General features: G+C 35.8%; 2 protein-coding genes across 3 annotated transcripts; both read right to left on the minus strand.

Annotated features, from left to right (window-relative positions):
• Positions 1-934: 934 nt before the first annotated feature.
• Positions 935-14,263, minus strand: LOC126715759 (ADP-ribosylation factor 1). 2 transcript variants are annotated; one of them, XM_050416535.1, is made up of 9 exons: positions 13,826-14,263; positions 13,678-13,716; positions 13,503-13,565; positions 12,766-12,784; positions 6,634-6,745; positions 5,967-6,107; positions 5,449-5,496; positions 4,330-4,460; positions 935-1,439 (listed from the first exon to the last, which is right to left on the minus strand). In XM_050416535.1, exons 1-9 carry the CDS (start codon positions 13,926-13,928, stop codon positions 1,406-1,408), a joined length of 690 nt encoding a protein of 229 aa, XP_050272492.1. In that variant the 5' UTR covers positions 13,929-14,263; the 3' UTR covers positions 935-1,405. The 2 variants fall into 2 exon arrangements, with proteins under 2 accessions (XP_050272492.1, XP_050272494.1); XM_050416537.1 differs by lacking the exon at positions 5,967-6,107 and having other exon boundaries at positions 13,826-14,252.
• Positions 14,264-17,515: 3,252 nt separating this feature from the next.
• Positions 17,516-19,608, minus strand: LOC126715760 (uncharacterized protein At4g14100-like). Its single transcript, XM_050416538.1, has 2 exons — positions 19,053-19,608; positions 17,516-18,183 (listed from the first exon to the last, which is right to left on the minus strand). Exons 1-2 carry the CDS (start codon positions 19,579-19,581, stop codon positions 18,080-18,082), a joined length of 633 nt encoding a protein of 210 aa, XP_050272495.1. The 5' UTR covers positions 19,582-19,608; the 3' UTR covers positions 17,516-18,079.
• Positions 19,609-21,705: the final 2,097 nt, after the last annotated feature.

Below are 21,705 nucleotides of genomic sequence, written 5' to 3' on the forward strand. Positions count from 1 at the left end.
TAATTTAATACCCACCTACTCTAATTTCATGATAAATTATCTCTTATTCTAAAATTGTTAAACTAATGGAAAATATTGAATTTAATCATTTGATAATTATTCTAACTACTTAGTATTTCCACCAAATCATAGCTTCCTACCAACATTTGATTTTCGTTACACTACAAGTTACAATCTTAGTTTTAAAAACCGAACTGGCCTGGCCGATTCAACCGAGAACTTGTACAAATCCAGTTCGGTAAAATCGCCCAAAACAGGTTAAAAACCGAATGTAAAAATGGTTCATTAACCGGTTCAATTTTTAAAACCACAGTTACAATGCTCTAATGGAGTGTTACGATATTATTTACAGAATATATATATATATATATATAATTATTTATTTATTTAAAGGTCTTGTACAAATATTTAAAACTATTCCTCCAAATACATTCCTCCAATTTAAAATTAGTACAAATGTTTAAGGTCTACTGCGAATGTTCAAATTTCATTTTTCTTTCCTCTAAAATTTCTGTAACAGATTTCTCCACCAGCTATTGCCTATCGTTAGCCCCGAGCTCCAAGTATAAACATCTTAATCGACTATCATAACTAATACTCAAACTTTGGTGCCTATTAAAGACCGTAGCATCAGCAGATTCAAGAATACAATATGTATGTATCATGAGAGGAAGCCAGAATAATCTCAATGGAAGGGGAGTAAGAACAATAGACAGTTACGACGCCTGAAGTTTAACCGTGTCAGCTTCAAGTAGATGCAAATGCATGTGGTGATTTGCTAATTGAGGTGTAAATTTTCTCCTGCCAATAAAATGGCATTTGATTGAACTACTAAATTAACAAGTCTTAAAATCACGACAGAATGAACCAGTTAGCATCAATTGGTTAAATGGCAGAAATCACTGATGTCCATAGGTATGCAAAACATACAACAAACCACCAATCCAGAGAAGCTTAATTACATAAACCAAAGAATTACAATAAGTAATTTAGGGGACCTTAAAAGGAGTGTGATAAAGGAAGTAGTGTACGGAAATAAGTCAAATAAAGTCACTGTGCATCCCAGCCAACATAGAAATTACCACATCACAATTAGAAAGAAAATTTTGAAAATTGCCCCAGAAGCAGAAAGCAATCAGAGAAAAAATGTAAGCGATTAACATAGAAAATACAGAGAAGTGACACAACAAATAATAAGAGCCAAGTTGTCATATATCTATGATGATAAATTTTACATGTATACTAGTCGTTTACTCCCAAATTAATCAGAAAAGTTCAAGTGACATAACTGCACCGATAAAATCTCTACCATGAAGTCGTTACGAATTGAATGCTGTCACCCCTTCTTAGTTCTGTTCTGGTCATGCAGCAGCAAGCTTCTAATTCTTTTCTGGAACTGAGAGAGTTAGCCACCTCCAGACTTGAGCGTGTTACTCAACCTACATCAAGAAGTTATTTATTTTCACTAAGCTTTCACAGAAATTTAAAATTTTTAATCATATATTTCACAAGTGTTGCAGCTTGTGCTACTCTGGATTTAATTAGAGACTGCCATAGAGTAGAGATGAAACAAAAAACAAACTTCATTGAAAGATTTTCGGGGGAAATAAACACTATAAAAACAAACAAAAAAGAAGCATTGGAAAAGAAAGAAAGAATTGCAGGACCAACTACAATGAGTATCAAGTTGACTTCAACCTTAAAGCTTTTACAATAAGTGGGAGATGGGGGGCTTTGAACCTAGGCTCTCCTCATTGGGAGAATCGGGAAATGTCATTGAGCTAAAACGCTCTTGGCAAGTTGACTTTAACCTTAAAAGTTCGAGTCAAAAATATTATAAAGTGGAAAAGATCAAGAGTTTTTGGCGATGAAATATGCTCTTAAAAAACTAATTGTATAACGGGACATTCAATAATCATAGTGACTCTATCTTTCATTAAGTAATGAGATTTCTCTCAATCCAAACCACCATCAGACATAATAGTGCACTTTTCCAAGCCAGAAGTCTCACCAAAGCTCCCAAATCCATCTTTTATTGGATGCAGGACTAAATTCTTCTATCCTGAACAGAAGATTGGGATGGCACAAAAGCTATCTAAACATTGAAGAACAAAGGGACAAGTGATCCACATTATAAATAGTTTTGTTTGCAATTTTTAATTCAGTCCCATCATTTGTTATAAGGAAAATTTTGGAGGAGTGCCATACCTTGCATAATAAGGATGGCAATGTATACATTTTGTTAGAACGAAACTCTTTTGGGCCTTCAAATATTAACAGCCAGAAAAAGGAACCAGTATCATACACATATAAATGAATGTGTTCCACCACCCCCCCCCCCCCCCCCCCCCCCCCCCCACCCCCCCAACCCTCAGAAGAATGATGGCATTGTCCCCAATCTTACAAAAGTCAAAATGCCTCCCATACTCTTTCTTTCCACATAATATGAAGTGGGTGCCACTGATAATTAGATCTCCTCATCCCAGCCCTTGTACCAGATTAATGTGAGAATTTCCCTTGCTCTCGATGACTGCCTTCATAATCTACCCAAGCCAACACTTTTCACCAATAATCTCCATCACCATCACAGCAAACCACAATTTAAAATCATCTTTGCCTCCACTTACCTCTAGCCACCTACCACTGTCACTGCCAACCTTGTCCTAACTTCAGTCATCACCATTGATGACTCAATAAGCCAATAGAAATTGTAAACACATCACCAACAAGCTCACCAAACCATGCACAAAAGCAAAACTGAAACAAAGAAAAAGCCAATGATCGGAACCTACCCCCACCTTTTGAACTTGATTACTCATCAATATACAGCTCCATATCTTAAAAAATCAAATCAGGAAAGCAAAGAAAGCCCGAACAGGTTCTGTCTCATAATTTCTGACAGTATTTTGTTGGCACTTTTACCATCTGATTGAATGAGCTTATTTTCATGGGTTTATTTGTTTAAAAAATAAGTTGCATAAAAGCACAGCTATATCTTAAAAAATGAGGCTTTAAAAAGTTGTACCTAGCCAAATAAACAAAATAAGCAAAAACAAAAGAGACCCTTGAATTGCAAAACAACCCTGAAATAGTGCTTTTTACATAATTCCCAAATTGGTGCCTATGTGCAAAGCACTGTTGTCTAATGAGGCCCAAAAGTGATTTTGGGAAAAGGTTATCAAATGCATGCCTGCACTGGCAGGTCTGTGCACTTAAGTGCGCTTCACACTTCTACCAACACTGGGATGAAGGTGGAAAGAGTAGCAAGCCAAGCGACTATGATAGGGGGATAAGGTGGAAAAAGAAACGAGTCAAGAAAGGTAGTAAGAACTACTATATTTTCCTAAACCAACTTTTTTACTTCCCTTTTTTTTTTGGATAGGTAACCTTTTTGCTCCCCTTCTGTCCTTCACCTTAACAAATTTAAAATTAAATCAGAAAAAGCGGGGAGAGATTGTTGGTCGCCGGGGGGGTGGGGGGGGGGGGGGGGGGGGGGAGAGGATAGGACCGCTTCCTTTTCCTTCTCTTCTATCCTTTCCTTTCACCCTCTTTCAGTTTGCACTAACAAAACAGAGTGTAAACATAGCAATTTTAGATCTCATTGCAACTTGGGGTACTTCAATTTGCAGGATATACTACAAACTACAACAAAGACTAGCAAACAGTAGGAAGGTAAAAACAATGAACACAACTACTTTCATTCTTGTTCTTGTCAAAGCAAATTTACTAATTGCACTAAGCTTTCTATCTAAATTGTTCACCCAACTTTGAATAGCCCACCTAATCTGATTAGTTCTGGCCTTCCAATTATCATAGTTGGAGATGAAATTCAGACTAAGACATCACAAATTCAGGTGGACAACCAGCACAGCACTATAAAGGTCACGCATTTTATAACTTTATTATAGCCCAATCACCTCCATTTAAGCATGGATTTAATGAAATATTCCTTTCAACTGTAAATCTTTAAGGACATTTCATCACTAAAAGTACCTATCCTTCAAACCGATAGAAAACTAATAATACTGTCAATATCATATAACCTAGGGTCAGACTCATTGGAGGGATTTTAGGCAACTTATCTGATTCCCACTCATATTAGTCTCTGAAATGCATTCCTACTCATATCAAAACAAGTGCACTAAACATGGACTGAAGTAAAAGAAAATGAAGTAATTAATTTGTTCCCAGTTATAAGAGCCACAGAGGACTACTGCAGGCCTAGTATGATGCAAATATGTGAAAATTTGAAGTCTGACGAAGGAAGCAATAATTTGTGGTAACTTCTAGCCCAAAACCGAAATACCACTTGACCATTACTAAACTTACCAGTCCAAGCCCTCAAAGAGACCTTCACCCTTTATAGCAGAAGTTTTAAAAATAGCCCATTGGCGGTTTTTTATCTTGTGCAACTCTAAAGCCTCAGTAACAGCAGCATCATCAAGTGCACCAGGAAGATCCTGCAAAAACCAAGATACATCAAACAAAACAAAAAGGAAAGAGAAAGAACATAGAATTTAATTTGTTTTTATTTTTATTTTTTAAAATTTATAATAAAAAAAATGCATATAGAGACAAAGATGTAATAAAGGGATCTTAATTCCTTGACCAACATATTTTAAAAAAAATCCCCCACCCTTTTTTAAAACAAGCAATAATGGCTTATAAGTTATACTAGGGCTGTCCACACCCACCAGTGACCTGCAAAACCCGTCCGACCCAGAGCTACCCGAACCGAAACCGTCCGACCCGAGGAGAGAGGTGGTCGGTGGCGGGTCTCAGAGGTTCAAAACCGATGCCGACGGGTCGGATGGCGGATCTCCTTCTCCAAAAACCGAGCCACCCGATCCGACCGGCTAAAGGCCAAATCTACCTCCAATCCGGCGAAAACATACTGATTTTCGCTCAGATCTCCTCATTTTTGCTCATATCCAGCTATGGTTTACTGGGTTTTGCTCAAATACAACACAAATCTGGTGCGTTTTTCTCAAATCCAACGAAAATCTGGTAATTTTTTGCTAAGATCCGGTGGGTTTTCCTCAAATCCGGCGAAGATATGGTGTTATTTTGCTCAGATCGAGTGGTTTTGCTCAAATCCGGTGAAGATCCGGCTAAAAAACAAGTAGTTGCCGCCGATTTGAACCTCTGGCAGCATATTTTCAACTTCGACCGACCCGACCGCCGACCAACCGGGTCCGATCCGACTTGATCCGTGGGTTTTCGGGGTCGGCGGCGGGTCTTCTCGTCGGAAACCCGATGTCATCGGGTCGGTCGCGGGTTGGGCATAAACCCGACCCGGACCGACCCGTGGACACCCCTAAGTTATAGAATAAGTTAAGGTTATAACACCTGTCAGCTTTCATCTTTATTTACAAACTCAATTAAATGTGAAATCTTTTATTGTACAGACATATCTTAAGGAATAAATAATATGGCAGTAGTACTAACCTGCTTGTTTGCAAAAATGAGAACAACAGCACCTCTTAATTCTTCTTCCTGCCAAAAAGGTTAAAAATGGAGATTAGATTATAACATGTCCAATATATGCATGAAAAATGCTTCACTAAGCAAGCCAACCAACAAAGAAAAGGAAGGGGAGATATATATTCATTACAAAACCATTTGAATTCCCCAAAAAAAAAAATCTCTTAGAAAACACAATCAAGGGGAGGGGGGGAATTCTTCAGGTACAGTATCACTACCTTCTAATGTCAAATTTCAAGGTTAAAAGACTTAGAAAATCTCACAGTACATAACATGTGACAAGCTTATGATGAAACTATAGAACTGCCAAAAAAAATCCTTTTTTTTTAATTTTTCAATGTCACTGAGATTACTTGTGTTAGGAATCCGTTAGTGTGCTGACTTGTAACAGTTTGTTTGAGGATATTAAGGTTGCATGCATGTGTGCATAGAGATTAGACATGCTTGTAACAGATTAGATATCAGCCATGTGTATGCCCGACCTGGGTGCCTCGAGAAATCTTTGGTTCAACTCCTAGCCAAGGCATTTCGAGATTTACCCGATGCCTGCTCAATGAGGGTGTGTAGGCATCCGGGGTTTGCCCCTCAGGGTGGTCCCACTGGTCCATACCTTGAGGGGGATCCTTGTCACAAAAAAAATAATAACAATAATAATTTTAAAAAAAGAAAGATATCAGTCACGTGTAATTGATAAGGCATGTGACTAATTAGTAGAAGGCTGTTGGGCTGTTAGAGTTGTTAAGTGCCATATGGCAAGTTTAGTTAGAGAGTTAAGCCAATCTTAGCCTTTGTACTTGAGCAGCCTTATACCTTAGTAATAGGCTGCCACTCATTGTATACAATTCATTCAGAAACCTAATGCTAATACAGTCTCTTTTAAGTCTTAAACCTCTCAATTATCACTAATTTCTCCCTCTCTTTCTGATGGAGGCCTAGCTTCCTCAAATTAGCCATTTCAAGAACCAACCTATGCAAAAAAGAACCTTGACAACTTGACTAACAGTTGTTCAACATGAGATATATATATGTGTATGTATATAATATAAATAAGCAAAGCATGAACTATATAAATGGTAGGGTGGTCATAGAGCACTAAAAAGTTTCCCCCATTAACTTTTTCAGTCCAATAGTCTAGTATGTAAAGTGTACCTCCAAAATTGCATGAAACTCATCTTTGGCTATGACCAGCCTATCAGTGTCACTTGAATCAACAACATAAATTATGGCTTGAGTATTTGGAAAATAGCATCTCCAATATGGCCTGAGGCATAAAAACATGTAAACAGTTGGTGAGCATGTAACATTAATGTCACTTGAATCAAAGACATAAATTATGGCTTAAGTATTTGGAACATAGCATCTCCAATATGGAGGCATGAAAACATATAAACAATTGCTGACCATGTAGCCAAGAGCCATGTACCTCAACTGGTTGGCACCTCTTGGTGTTTCTAACAAAGACATCTAGGGTTCAAATCCCCTCACCCCCAGATATTGATGTATAAAAAAAAAACTAAATAAATAAACAATTACTGAGCATGTAACATTAATGAGAAATTAATGATTTGACAATCAATCAGAGGAATATTATACATGTCACAAGTACCAAATGGCAGAAAGTGAAACTTAAAGTCTAGAGGAAAAGAAAAATCCCTGCATTTTTTTTCCCAAACTGCAAACAGATGAACAAGCATTAAGTTAAGGACAATGTATGGCACAGATATATTACATATTCCAGCCAATCCCCTGAAATTTGGGCAGGAGATGCATTCAAAAGTTTAAGTCCCATTGAAACAAGCATAAATTCAATTATATTTTTCAATCGACCATACAAGTCATCAATCTTTCAAACAAGGTATAAAAGTGACTGTCATTTTATTTATCATGCATCAATTGAACATACTGTCCATGTAAATGCATCACAAATATTTGAACACCACTTTATCTTAACATCAACAAAAATATTTCATCTACTTTCCTTCACCATTCGGATTTCCATTTTTTTTCCTATAGGGTAATGCATTACATTACACCCAGTTTCTTATACTTGCAAAACTTCCAAATTTATGACAAAATGATTTTACTTCCCTTGAGAACAGGAAAATATACTAATTTCAAGTTCATTGTTGTATTCCTATTCTTATTGTAATTTTTTACTATTTTTTTAATGGGGTCATAACTGAACCTCTGACCTATATCCCAAAATTAATTGAAAACAATTATCAACACTATTCTCAATTTGTTAGAAATTAAGATATTTAACTGCAATACTACTCCAAATTTAATTAACCATAACCTTTCAATTTTGATACATTAATCTCATGTCAGTCGTGAAAATTGAAGATCAGTCAAGTTACGAGAAAATACATATTGGCCTATGAGGGCGGAAAATTTTGTTGACAGAGTGAAGGTTTGGTGGGCATCTTATTTGTTCCAAGGAACACCTAGTTTTATACTATGATGCACGGACGCGGCAAAATGGGCGCCGCACCCACATCCGACGCAGCAACACGTGAGCGATGCCGCTGCCCATGCGTCGGTGCTGCATCTGATTTTTTTTTTTTTTTTTTACGGATTCGCGCCGACTCGGCTCCGATTTGCGCCAACTCAGCTTCGATTCGCACCGATTCGGGCCGATTCCCGCCAATTCGGCCAAAATCAGGTCGTATCGGCTGAATCAGACCGTATCAGCCGGTGGCCAAAACTGACCAAAACAGGCCAAAATCGGCCTTGAATCATGCCGGAACAGCCAAAATCGGCTTTGAATGAGGCCCAAACATCCTAAATTTGTCCTTCCTTAATTTTATTTTGAATATTTGTTACTTCTTTTGTATTTTCTTTTTTGTTTTGTGTTTTATTTTGTGTTTCTTGCCTTCTTCTTTCTTTGTTTTGTGAACCAAGGACATATAATGTGTTTTTTAAGAATATTTTAATAGTAAAAATATATAAATAATATAAATAAAAAAAATTTTAATAATTTTTTAATCACCGCACCCGCACCCTACTTTTTCAAAAATTGCCGAGTCCTGCACCTGCACTCGAATTCAAAAACGCACCCGTACTTCATAGGTTTTATATTGGCTAAGAAGTTGGCAGCTTTGAAGTTGGATCTTAAAAAGTGGAATGGAACGGAGTTTGGCAATGTTACTCTTAAGAAACAACAGCTTTGTAGTAGTTTGAATGCTTTGGATGCTAGAGAGGAGACTCATCCTTTAACAGCTGAGGAGAAATTAGAACAAGTTAAACTCCGTACAGAGATTGAGAAGTTGGCTTTATTAGAAGAGATTAATTGGAGACAAAAGTCTAGGGTGTTGCACTTGAGGGAGGGGGATTCTAATACTAGACTTTTTCACAGGATGGCTAATTCTAACAGAAGAAAAAACGGTATTGAGAGCCTTATGGTTAATGGTAGTTTGTCTTCTAATGAGGGTATGATTGCATATTGTATTACTCAATTTTTCATGAATTTATACTCTGAGCAGCAAGTAGATCGACCATTTCTAGATGTGTTGGATTTTCCAATGATATCCGGCAATAACGCGGATTGGTTAGAGAGACCCTTTGAGGAGGCAGAGATATACGACGTCCTTTAGACTTTTAATGGTGATAAATCTCTTGGACCAGATGGTTTTCCAATGGCATTTTTCCAAGCTTGCTGGGGGATTCTCAAACCTGATCTTATGGTTGTGTTTCATCATTTTTTTGCTAAAGGTCAGTTTGAGAAAAGTTTGAATGCAACCTTCATTACTCTCATACCCAAAAAAAAAAAATGCAGCAAATGAAGTCAGGGATTTTCACCCCATCAATCTTGTTGGGGGGTTTATAAAATTATTGCTAAAGTCTTGGCCACTCGACTACGCACGGTCATTGAAGAGATAATTTCAACTTCACAGAATGCTTTTGTGAGGAACAGGCAGATCCTCGACCCTGTTCTAATTGCCAATGAATGCCTTGACAGTAGGTTGAAGACTGGTTCGCCAGGGTTACTTTGCAAACTAGATGTTTAGAAGGCTTTTGATCATGTAAATTGGGGATTTCTTATGCAGTTGCTAGAACGGAGTGGGTTCTCTGCTAAAAGGAGGCGATGGCCAATGGATTTTCTTTTGTCTATCTACAGTTTGGTTTTTTGAAAGTTCCAGAGGGTTGAGACAAGGTGATCCTCTATCTCCTTTGTTGTTTGTCTTGGTCATGGAAGCCCTTGGAAGGATGTTAGATAAAGCTGTCCATGAAGGTCGCATGTCAGGCTTTCATATGGCAAATTTAGAGGGAAGATCCTTGGTGGTGTCTCATCTCCTCTTTGCGGATGACACCTTGATTTTTTGTGATGCAGATCGAGATCAGATTTTGATTCTCCGTATGGTGCTTATTTGGTTTGAGGCGGTTTCTGGTCTAAAAATAAGTTTGGGCAAGTCAAAATTGGTTCCTGTTAGGGGGGTGTAGAATATTGAGTTATTGCTGAATGTCCTTGGCTCTAAGCAAGGTACTTTTCCAATGAAATATTTGGGTCTTCCTTTGGGTACTAAATTCAAGGGTAAGACAATATGGAACCCGATTTTGGAGAAGATGGAGAGGAGATTAGCAGGATGGAAACATTTGTACTTATCCAAGGGAGGTAGAGTCACTTTAATCAAAAGCACTCTTTCTAATTTACCAACTTATTTTCTATCCTTATTTCCTATACCTGCTGCTGTGGTTAATCGTATCGAGAAACTTCAATGGAATTTCCTATGGGGTGGGCTAGGTGATGAGCCCAAATTTCACCTGGTTAGATGGGCTACTATTTGTACTCCTTCGTTGGGTGGCTTGGGGATAAGGAAGGTAAGACTTTTTAATGATGCTTTGCTTGAGAAGTGGCTATGGAGATTTGGGATTGAGAGGGATGCCCTTTGGAGGCGAGTGATAGAGGTGAAATATGGATGTGAATGGGGTGGCTAGTGTACCAAATCTATTTATGGTCCATATGGTGTTGGTTTGTAGAAAAATATTAGTAGGGGATGGCCTTCTTTTTCACGTTATATTTTGAATGATATTGGCAATGGGTCAAGGGTGAAGTTTGGCAAGACCGTTGGTGTGGGGAGACATCTCTTGCAGTCACCTACCCTGAATTGTTTAAATTTCACCGAAATAAGGAAGCAAGTGTGGCGGAGCTTATGAAGTCCACTAATGGAGTCCTTTTCTAGGATGTAAGTTTCTTTAGGGGTGTTCATGTTCAGGAATTAGAGGCTGTATCAAGCTTCATGGATACCATATATGGTGCTACAGTAAAGGAGTTTGGTGAGGATAAGATGTGTTGGAAACCAGATAGAAATAAGGGATTCATGGTTAATAATTATTAGTCTTCTAGTGGGCTCTAATGATTGTTGTTTTTCATGGGAAAGTATTTGGAAGCAGAAGATTCCTCGTCAAGTGGCATTCTTTGTTTGGATTGTTGCTTTTGGGAAATGCTTAACGATTGACAATTTACGTAAAAGGAAGGTTTGGATATTGGATTGGTGTTATATGTGCAAGTGTAACAGTGAATCAGTTGACCATCTATTTCTTCACTGTCCAGTTGTTATGGATTTGTGGTCAATGGTTTTGGGTTTATTTGGAGTAAGCTCGGTTATGCCGCAATCTGTTGTGGGGCTTTTAGCTTGCTGGCAAGGCAAATTTGGTCGTCATAGAAATGGTCATATATGGTTAATTGTTCCCCATTGCTTGATGTGGTGTCTTTGGAGGAAAAGGAATAGTAGGTGTTTTGAAGATAATGAGAGATCCATACCAGACCTCAAGCTTTTTTTCTTTAGGACTTTATTAGATTGGTTGGCTACTTTGCAAAACCAATTATTCTCTTCCTTTCTTGATTTTCTTGATTCTTGTAATTTTTGTTGACCCCTTGTACGCTCCCTGTGTACTAGGGTGTCCCCTTTTTTATATCAATAAAATTTATTACTTATCAAAAAAGAATTTACCATGCAAATAGCCAAATAATCAATGAAGACTGTGAAATGATAGCAAGAATGAGATGCAGAAGGATTACGCGGAAGAAAATGAATAAACTCCAATAAGAAGGGTCTAGCTATTCCTTTAAGCTTACATAAACCCAAGTACCATAGAGGAGAAGCAGTCCAAACAAGACAAACCAACCCGAGAGCACCTCAAAGTTGAAAAAGGTGATACACAACACCCCAAATAAAGAATATAACAAAAACCAAAGTTCCCAGGCCTCTAGGACGATGCAATAAGTAGTGATTCAAGCCACCAGGACAATGCAATAGTAGGGTGATTCAAAGACTTTTCTCATTGTTTGCAAAATCAACACCAGTTGAAAGAATGTGCTTGTGTGACCCCAGGGGGGTTGGGGGCAAAAAAAAATAAGGTTGTATAGGAGGGAAGACCAAGAGCATCAAATTACTTTCCAAAGAGAAAACCCAACTAAATTTGATTAGGAAAAACAGGTAAATATAATCAAACTTCAAATTTTCAACAATCAATTTACAAGAATAACCTCAAAGAAAATCTAAAGATTTAACAGTAAATCTATAGTATTTGAATAATTCTAACAAAGCAATCCTCCACAAGTCTTGGTGCATATTACATTGTCTATTGAGCTATAGATATTATTTTTGTATAATTGGCTCAGGGCAAGGCTTAAGTGAGGTTAAACTCTTACACTGTTGAATTACCTGCTAATAAAGTTTAAGGCCAAACAAGCCCAATAAATTTGGAGAGAGGGGGGGGGGGGGGGGGGGGGGGGGGGGGGGGGAAGGGAAGAGAAACAATAGATAGGTCAAGCTGTGAGTGTCATGTTTATGAGGTATCATAAATGTTCTCTTCATGGAACTGATGTTGAAAGAATGTTTGAGAAAATTGGAGAAAGCTTATACGTGCTTGAATCAGAGAAAACAAAAAAAAAAAAAAAAAAAAAAAAAAAGCCTATCAAATTACAATAATAGTAACTCTTTTTAGAAAATGTATATACTTTACAACATCATGTAGTCAATATTTTGACACACTTGACTTGAATTGAGTTCAGAAATTACATTGTGAGCTAGAATTCTCTTAATTCCCACAACCAGCCATGTTTTGAATTTATTGTATCATTTATCAAGTACAATTGCAATATACAGCAGAAATGTGAGCATGTTATTGTTAAAATTGTTTTTCACAAGAGTCACAGAACCTCTCCAAAGTCCCAACTACTCTATAAGCTAAATTTAATAATTTACCAGAGCCTAATCATTTTCTTGCAAATCATATTTCATTTTAATAATTAAGAATAAACAATAAAAGCAACTGTACCTGATACTTGTCTGTCCACCTGTATAAACAAAGAGCAGAAATGGCATCAGAACAAGCAATTCAAATGACCTATAATTCGTAAAAAATTCAATAATAAAATCCTACTTTTTGGTGCTAACTACTAAACCATAAAACTTAACGCAATGCATATACACATAATACTTCAAACACAAAGTTTTTAAATTAGGCATCCAAATGATAAGGCTCCAGAAAGCTCAAATCAGCTGCTCCTTTACATATAATGCCATGAACACAACAATTTCACAACCTTTTTCACAACTACAGAAATGAAATATTGTGAATGTAACAACTTCACTTTCACCTGGATCCACACCTAACACAAATTTTATTATGCATGAATCACGGCAAGCCATATCAACTGTTGTGAAAAATGTTGTGTCCCTAGACTTAATATCAACAATTCAATTCATGATCCCATCACCTCATCCACCAAAAACTTAAAACCTATCGTTTAAAAGAGAGAGAGAGAGAGAGAGAGAGATCAATATGGCTAGAAGTCAAGTCACAAGTTCATCTATATTCAATGTTGGTCAAAGAAAGAGCCGTTGCTTCAAACTCATACTGTTTTTTTTTTTTAATTGGTAAACTCATACTGTTTTTTATAATGTTAAGCAATCAAAATTTAGTAAACCTCACTTGTCAGTCCTAGTATAGACAAATGTGATATGATGACTATAAAATTGAAGATGCAGATCAAAGAGAATAGATTGGCATACCCAGATCCCATACTTGGAATTTGATGTTATTATACTGGACCGTCTCCACATTAAATCCAATTGCTGCACCCAAAAAACAACAAGAAGATTTAAGTTTGGAAACACTCTAGCATACTTAAAAACAGTATCAATAATGAGTAAACTCAAAATTTAAGAAACGGGAAAGAACACCAACTTGGAATAGTGGACACAACCTCTCCCATCTGAAGCCGATCTGCACAAAACACAAATGCAAAAACCATCGAATTATCGAAATTGGACAAAGACCCATTACTCAAAATTGAAAACAAGAAATGGGTAAGCGTGAAATGAGAGAAACTCACAGAGGATGGTTGTCTTTCCGGCATTGTCGAGGCCGAGAACGAGGATCCGAGCTTCTCTGTTTCCGAAGAGAGTAGAGAACATTTTCGTAAACACGATACCCATCTTGAGAGATTGACTCTCAGTGCATGAAAATTCAGAACAGATCAGAAAGGTTTTTGATTTGATTTTGGTTTGGTTCTTCTTTGAGATTTAAGATCTCAAAGCAGAACCCTGTTCCTAATGGAAAAGGGTCTGTGCTTGGGAATAGTTTAGAGAATATGGGCACTGTGAATGAGAAGCACAGTTGTTCTCTCTCTTTTTCTTTCTTTCTTTCTTTCCTTTGAGTTTCTCTCAGAAACGGAATCGCAATGGAAGATGCAGAGCATGGATGAGGGAACCTGAGGTGACCACTCTCTCCGGTGCTATAGATACAGTAGCCGCTTCTTTTTCTTTTTCTTTTTCTTTTTTGTTTGATGCCTGTGGGCCCTACCTGTTTGCTAATTAGTCCGATTCAATTTATGGATTTCGATTTTACCTAATAACTTTGAAAAAATGCTAGGAATACAACTTTGCTACGACTTATTCCATGACAAGTTGTAAATGATGGAATATAAGTAATGAGTACATAACTCCACCACTCACTACTTGGATATTTTGCAAAATAACACTATTTTAGGAACAATTTTGTTAGTTAGCAAGTTTTCAAAACATATTAACAAACTAACATCTCAAGTCTCTTAGAATCGATTTCATTGTAGTAACTCCAGTTCAAAAGACTCGAGTTCTATGACTTAACTCGAGGTTAACACACTCAATTTCATTTTCTTGTTCACAACCCCAAGAACAAGCCCATAAAGACCCACAACAGAAGAAGAAGAACCACGACAAAAGAAGGAGAAGAAGACCCACCTTAGGAACAAACCCATAAACACCCATGGCAGAAACCACATTAGGAACAAACCCACAAATCACAAAAATGGTTTTGGTTCGGATTCAAAGAGAAGAGCTTGAGAACGGACCACTGCCGATGGTCGCAATGATGGTCAGAGGAAAAGCCAAGGAGGATCAGCTGTGTATGTTCAAAGAACAAAGGCGATGATGCTTCATTGCTTCGTTGTTGCGATGATGGTCGGAGAGATGAGCTTCAAATCGGACCACCGCAGATAGTGGCGATGATGGTTGGAGGAAGAGGCGATGATGCTTCGTTGTTGCTTCTTTGGGTTTGTTGGTTCGTTAGCTGCTTCGTTGCTTTTTTATTTTTGCTAATTTTTAGACCAAAATCGAGTGTCTTAGACTTGAGATGTTAGTTTCCTAAATAGTTTGGAAACGTTGCTAACTAACGAAATTGTTTGCAGCATGGTGTTATTTTCCAAAAAAAAATCCCTCACTACTTGCCATGAGTAGTGAAGTAAAAGTTGTGGGTTCACAACTCCACCACTTATGACTTGCCAAGTGAGCAAGTTGTGGCAAAATTTGTGGTCCTAACATTACTTATTAACTTTCAGTTATTTTGATGCTCTATTTGTTTTAAAGTAAAATATTTTAAAACTATGTAAACTATTTTTAGTATAATATTTTTAGGTATCTAGTAAGACATGTAAAAATTTTTCAAGCAAATCACAAAGACTGATGGCTCAATACCAAAGCCGCTGGTGCTGGAGGTCCGGTGATCAAACCGCTAGAACCGACAGTTAGAGCGGTGGCTCCAATGACCAGACTACCAATGATCACAGTAAAAAACGGTATCTCTGATGACCAGACCGCCAACACCAATTGATAAAACGACATTTTGGTTACTAGACCTCTAGTACCAATTGCGGTGTAGCATCTTTGGCCACCAATTGTCGGTGTGGTGTCTCCGACCATTTAGTTGACATCACCTATCGCCTATGAGGTGTATCCTGCCATCGAACCACCGACACTAGTCATAGAGCGAAGTCACCGACCATCGGACCGACGACACCAGTTGACGAAGTAAAGTCTCAGGCTACTAGACTGCCATCACCAGTTGTTGGCCACAAGATTGGTGACCAAATGACTAGATGGGGGATGGTAACCCACGGTGTTTTTTTGGAAAATGTTTTACCAAACTTTCAAAGGAAAAACATTTCACAACTTTTTATAAAGGATTTTATGGTCAACAGAAAATATTTTACAAGTTTAACACTATATTCTTTACAAATAAACACTTAAAAATGGAAAAACATTTTTCAAAAAATATTTTATATAGAAGCAAACAGAGCGAAAGACCACAACATTTTTTGTGTCAAATGGTTGAATGTGTTGGATTTTCATAAGGGTATTCAAAAGATGTAGAACAAAAGCACTTTGAGTCAGGGCCAGTCCTGGGCCTAGGCCATTTAGGCCATGGCCTAAGGCCCCTGACATAAAAAGGCCCCAAATATTGGGCGGTAAGTTTTTTTTTTTTTTTAATTAAATAAAAAGTGTGAGTTAGGGGTATATTTTATCCCAATCTTAAGAAGGCCTTAAATATCAGAGTTATGCTAGTATATTACAAGTTTTATTACATAGGTCCTACAAATTGATATGTCACTACCGATGAAGTAATCCAATACTCATTTATTATTTTGTTGAAGTGCCACCTCATAGTCATATTAGTTTGTAAACTTTTTGTAGTAAAATTTATAATAAGTTTAGCATTTTCTCCACACAAAAAAAAAAAAACTGTGTATGAAAAATGCTAAAAGCCAATACAAATTTTAGGAAAAAAAAATTACAAACTGATATGACAGGAATATGATCGGTGTTACTTAAATAATATAATAAAATGAATGTTTGAATAACTTTTCTTTTATTGGTGATATGCCAGTTTGTAAAACCTATATAGTAATTATCATTAGCTCACTTTGGGTGAATTAGTCATATTAATAAGTAAGAATTAATAATGGATTTGAAATTAAATAAAAATAAATAAATATTATTTAAGTGATATTTAGATGTAAAAAGGCCCTTATAAAATTCTCGCCTTAGGCCTCAAACAATCTTGGGCCGGCCCTGCTTTGAGTCTTTGAGTTTTTAAAAGACATTGGCAAAGGAAAGGACCATGGGAGCCATAAGACATTGCTAGAGGACACATCATGATGAGATGCATGAGTGAGTTAATGGTCTTTGGAGAACCACACAAGGGCTTGAGTCTAATATCATGTTGTAATTATTATTGATGTTAGGGGAGAGATTAAGTGGAAGTAAAATTAATGTGGTTTCGCATGATGATCTACATTCACAATGAATACTGAATAGCATTTAATAGCTACATCTAGGGCTAGTCAAGGCCACTTTAGCCATTGCCTAGGGCACTCTATTAGGAAGAAGGCCCTAAAATTTAGATTAACATTTAGTTTGACTGCAATAAAAAGAAATGGGTTGCATGCTCTCTTCCCCACACTAATAAGGTCTCAAAATGGTAAGCCAATAGAAATCTAATCTAATTGAAATATAAGTGTAACAAATCATTGTTCATGATCAATTTTTCATAAAACTTGAGACATCAATTTTTGTAAGTAAATTACATGCATGGTAGATTGTCAATTTTAGTAGTCTCCCATATGGTCATGCGCCAAATACTCTCTCTCTCTCTCAACACAAAAATCAAAATTGGAAGTCAATTCATTAGAAGAAAGGAATAATTTTGCATCTCAAAAAGCAACAAAAATGAATGGCTTTTAAATATTTCAAAAAAAAAAAAAAAGTCCCACTTAAGATTGGTGCCTTAATATCGAACTGAACTTGGTTACATCTATTGTATATTATAATGAACCAAATTTGAGGTATATATAGGAAGATAGTAGACCTATATAATCCTAAACCATGGTAACTCGTTATATCGCAAATCCATGATTTACTTATTTATGGCATAGCTTATTGCATATTCTAACATTGAGCCTTGAAGATAGAAGTCGATCGAGTAAATTACCATTGCCTCTCTGCACTAATTTCTTTCTTTCATCTAACTTTGACAGAAGAAGAAGAGACTCTGCAGTAACTTCTTGCTTTCTTTAATTTATCCAACTTTGACAACAGAAGAAGAAGACTTCCAATTCTAATGATCCGAACGTATAGATGTAAAGTTCCGATGAAACCCTCGACCGGTTAGAATGCTCGACTTTCTTTGCTGTAATACAGAATTATAGATATCTATCAGTCTCTTCTGCATCATGTTACTTCTTTACATAAGGTACTTCGAAGCATTAAAGCTAATACAGAGTAAAGGCAAATACAAATGCCTTTCTTTCATATCTAGATTCTGCTGATTTCTACAATTTCTCACTTTCCTGACTGAAACAATAAGCAGGTGCTTGTGACAATGAGTCTTGCAGTACTGCGCCAACCTCAAATGTAATCACGTGTGTAGATATTCCTACAGAATGGTGACAATAAAAATTAGTGTCAAATAGTTTGAAGAAGCATGCAAGTTTTTTTAGGGCAACTATATATATTTATATATTATTCATTCACCAGCACAAAAAATTTTCCTCTCATATAGTTTGGGAAACTGTGGTTTCCCAATAGATCTCTCTTTTATGAATTTGAAGAGCCCCATAAAAAAATAAAATTTGAGTTTGAACAAGAGAGAGAGAGAAGAATTTGTTTCACAATCACCTTCGGGGCCTTTTGTCCTTTTATTCCTTAATCTTGTAGGACTCATATTAGTCACCACATACAACGAAGTGATCATAATCATATTCACAGTTCTATATATGGTTTTGCGGGGTCATACTTATTTAGTATAATTTTCTCTTTTATTTTTGTAGGATTATATTATCAAGTATAGCCATTTCTTATATTATCAGTTTATTTTTGTACTCCATGCTGATTTAGTCGGCTTATCTAAGTAAAAACTTCAATGTCTTTCTTTGCAAATTTTTTTTTTTCTCATCTTCAAAATTAATAAATATATATTGGTTCCTAATTATATTTGTAAAAAACCTCGTGAGCTGATCCCAGAATACTTGAAGATAATCATATTCAATTCAATAACAATCCTAATAGATGAATTTCAAAAATAAATAGGTTTTCTTAATGTGGGTTAGGGATCTTTATCATTTTTATAACAACAACATGACCCAAGAAAACATGAGAAAAATGTAATCAGTAGTCATTCATAAATTACTAAATGTAGTAATACTTTAATTACCAAGAAAAACAACATAAACAATATATAATTAGCCAAACATTCACATTTCATTATCAAAGTAGAAAAGTTTGAAACAAAATTTAACCACATACCATCATAGAAATCCCACCGAACTGGCCTCCTAGTTTGGACATCTTCATAGTACCAAATGAAATCTACCTTTTCCCACACGTTGCAATAAAACCCATCCGTGACCGTAGTTCCAAGGTAATTGGCATCATCAAGAAAATCAGGCCTAGGAATACCCACCTCAAACTCTGTAACCCTACATGTCCCTTGTGCCCCAAGTGTATAATAAAACGAAGTGCCATTGTTCCACTCAATATCATATAAAAGCTCACCTAGTTGCTTCTGAAATATGTTCACGTTTCTGCCTCTTGGCCAGTCATACCATAGGTCACTCATTTGGAGACGAGATGAGCTCAAATTCATGTAAAGAAGTGCATGGAATTGCTCTGGCCATGGTAATGGAGTTGGGGTTGAAGTTGAACCAACCCATTCAATTGAAGGACTCACAAAAAGCAGGATTAGAGAGGCTAAGGAGAGTAGATTGAGTTTCATATTTGTGTTCTTGTTTTTTGAGATTTTTGTTTTTTCTTTATAGAAGGGGATAACGTGCATATATGCCTCATTTGAGTGGCTAAAAACAAATGGAGTAAATGTGACTTTTATCTTGATGAAGTACTTGCTTTTTTCTTTTTTGTTTTTCTTTTTGGCTTAAGGACTAAAGAACTTTCATGTGCATACGTCCAGGTCTGAAGTGAACCGGCCAGCAATGAATGTTGTTTATCATGTTGTTAATAAATCACACCATTTTATATTTGAAAAGAAGAAAAGATCAGCAAGGCAAGGCAGTGAGGACTAGGGAGTGCTTTTTCTATTGATCTCTTTTGGATTTTCATTTTCTATAGAAGAAACTATGTTTCAATTTAGATTATGTTTGGTGGGGTAAACAAGTGAGATGATAGGCCAGAATAAAATGAAAGGTCATCAATTCACACACACACACATATACATATAGGGTTGGGTTCAAATTATACATGATATAACTCTAAGCAATATTACACCATCTAATAACAATAACTTGTTATAGAATTTATATTTTGAAAATCTTACTATTGAATTACATGTTCTATATGTGCTTAACATTCATGCCAATTTTCATGTCAATTGGATGTTATATACTTATTTACCATTCAATCCATAAACTCCTATTTTATACATTATTTTAAACCACAAATACTTGAATTTAAAACAATAGATTGATGACATTGCTATTAATCTTTAATTATCTTAAAATTTTGCAAGCATGGAAAATATATGAAGATAATGTAATTTAATGGTGGATTTGTCAAAATTCGCATCCAATTACAAAAATACTGAGTGGTATAATATTATTTAGAATTACACTAGGTGTAACTTAAACTCAACCCATATATATATAAAATTAGATATGATCAAGAGCAGAGGAAGAAATTTTTGTTTGGGAAGCCAAGGTAAAACTATCCTATTGGTCTGTGATTCAAGAAAAACGCAAACCACGACATACTATATAAATACATACATGTCTACATGCACTAGTTTTAAAATAATAATAATAATAATCTTTAATCCAAAGTATAAGTCATAACTCATATATAATACTGCAATATTATTATATCAAAATTTTTTAGTAGTGTTATTTTTACTAACACTCAAAATTAATAACAAGCTAAACACCCCATTGAGCATCTAAAGGTCATTTTTTATCTTGCGTTTTTCTTTTTCTTTTATGAAAAATCATAAGTCCATAACATTCATAGAAATTAAATATCAATACATAACAAAACTAGACTATATATACAATTACAAGAAATGATATTCATAGAAATTAAATATAATAAAATCACTATAAGAAACCATAAAATAAATAGAATTTAAATTCAACTAGATTAGACAACTATAGTAAATAAATTCAAAATTAGTTTCATAGCTCTCAGTAGAAATTGAACTAAAAAAGAAAATAATAAAATAAATAGAAATTATACTTAAATAGCACAAAAGAAGATAAAGAAGAAGAAGAAGAAGAAGAATTTTGTAATATAGAATGCACTGTGGAAGAGAAGGAATGGTATGAGAATTAAGAATGGGAAAAGAAAAAGAATTTTTTTTTAAAAAGAGGACTTTTATTGGTTTGCATTGTACTTACATTGTAAACATATAAAATGTAGTACATATTTGTAAAATGTGTAAAATATATAGTAGAACTATAAAGTGTCAAGTGAGAGGGAAGACTTTGGCAAAAAAGAACTTTTTTGAGAGTTGTCTATCTTATAAATGCTATCACACTTTTTTATTTATTTACAAGAATACCTCTTTTATTTTTAGGTGAAAAGTTGGGATTTTTTAAGGCAAATTTGGCTTTTTTTTTTTTTTTTTTTTTTTGGGCGCGGGGGGGGGGGGGGGGGGGGGGGGGAATCTTTGCTTTTGGAGGGCCGGATTTTAAAGAAAATGGAATGGCTGTACTTTTCACCTATTGTTATAAGATTTTAATAAATAAAATAAAATAAAAATTGGAGGGTCATGGTCCCTTACGTATAACGCAGCTCCACTCCTAGATATGATAGAATTTTAACTTATGGAGAGATGAAAGATTAACTAGAGTTTAACTTATCAACAACATTTACAACAAAGAACTTTTTTCTTGATAATTAACTTTATTTGTGCATAATCATGTTGTACAATTGGGAAGAGAAAAGATGAACA

The sequence above is a fragment of the Quercus robur genome, chromosome 2, assembly GCF_932294415.1.
Source record: "Quercus robur chromosome 2, dhQueRobu3.1, whole genome shotgun sequence".
Lineage (NCBI taxonomy): Eukaryota > Viridiplantae > Streptophyta > Magnoliopsida > Fagales > Fagaceae > Quercus > Quercus robur.

Excerpts from the sequence above, each read along its gene's own strand:
- LOC126715759 (XM_050416535.1), bottom strand. The coding sequence starts at position 13,928 with ATGGGTATCGTGTTTACGAAAATGTTCTCTACTCTCTTCGGAAACAGA. Across the intron at positions 6,108-6,633 it reads AGTTTCATGCAATTTTGGAG|GATCCCCCTCAAGGTATGGA; the intron begins GTACACTTTACA and ends TTTTGTGACAAG. Across the intron at positions 5,497-5,966 it reads AGATTTCTCGAGGCACCCAG|GAAGAAGAATTAAGAGGTGC; the intron begins GTCGGGCATACA and ends CCTTTTTGGCAG.
- LOC126715760 (XM_050416538.1), bottom strand. The coding sequence starts at position 19,581 with ATGCACGTTATCCCCTTCTATAAAGAAAAAACAAAAATCTCAAAAAAC. Across the intron at positions 18,184-19,052 it reads TCGGTGGGATTTCTATGATG|GAATATCTACACACGTGATT; the intron begins GTATGTGGTTAA and ends ACCATTCTGTAG.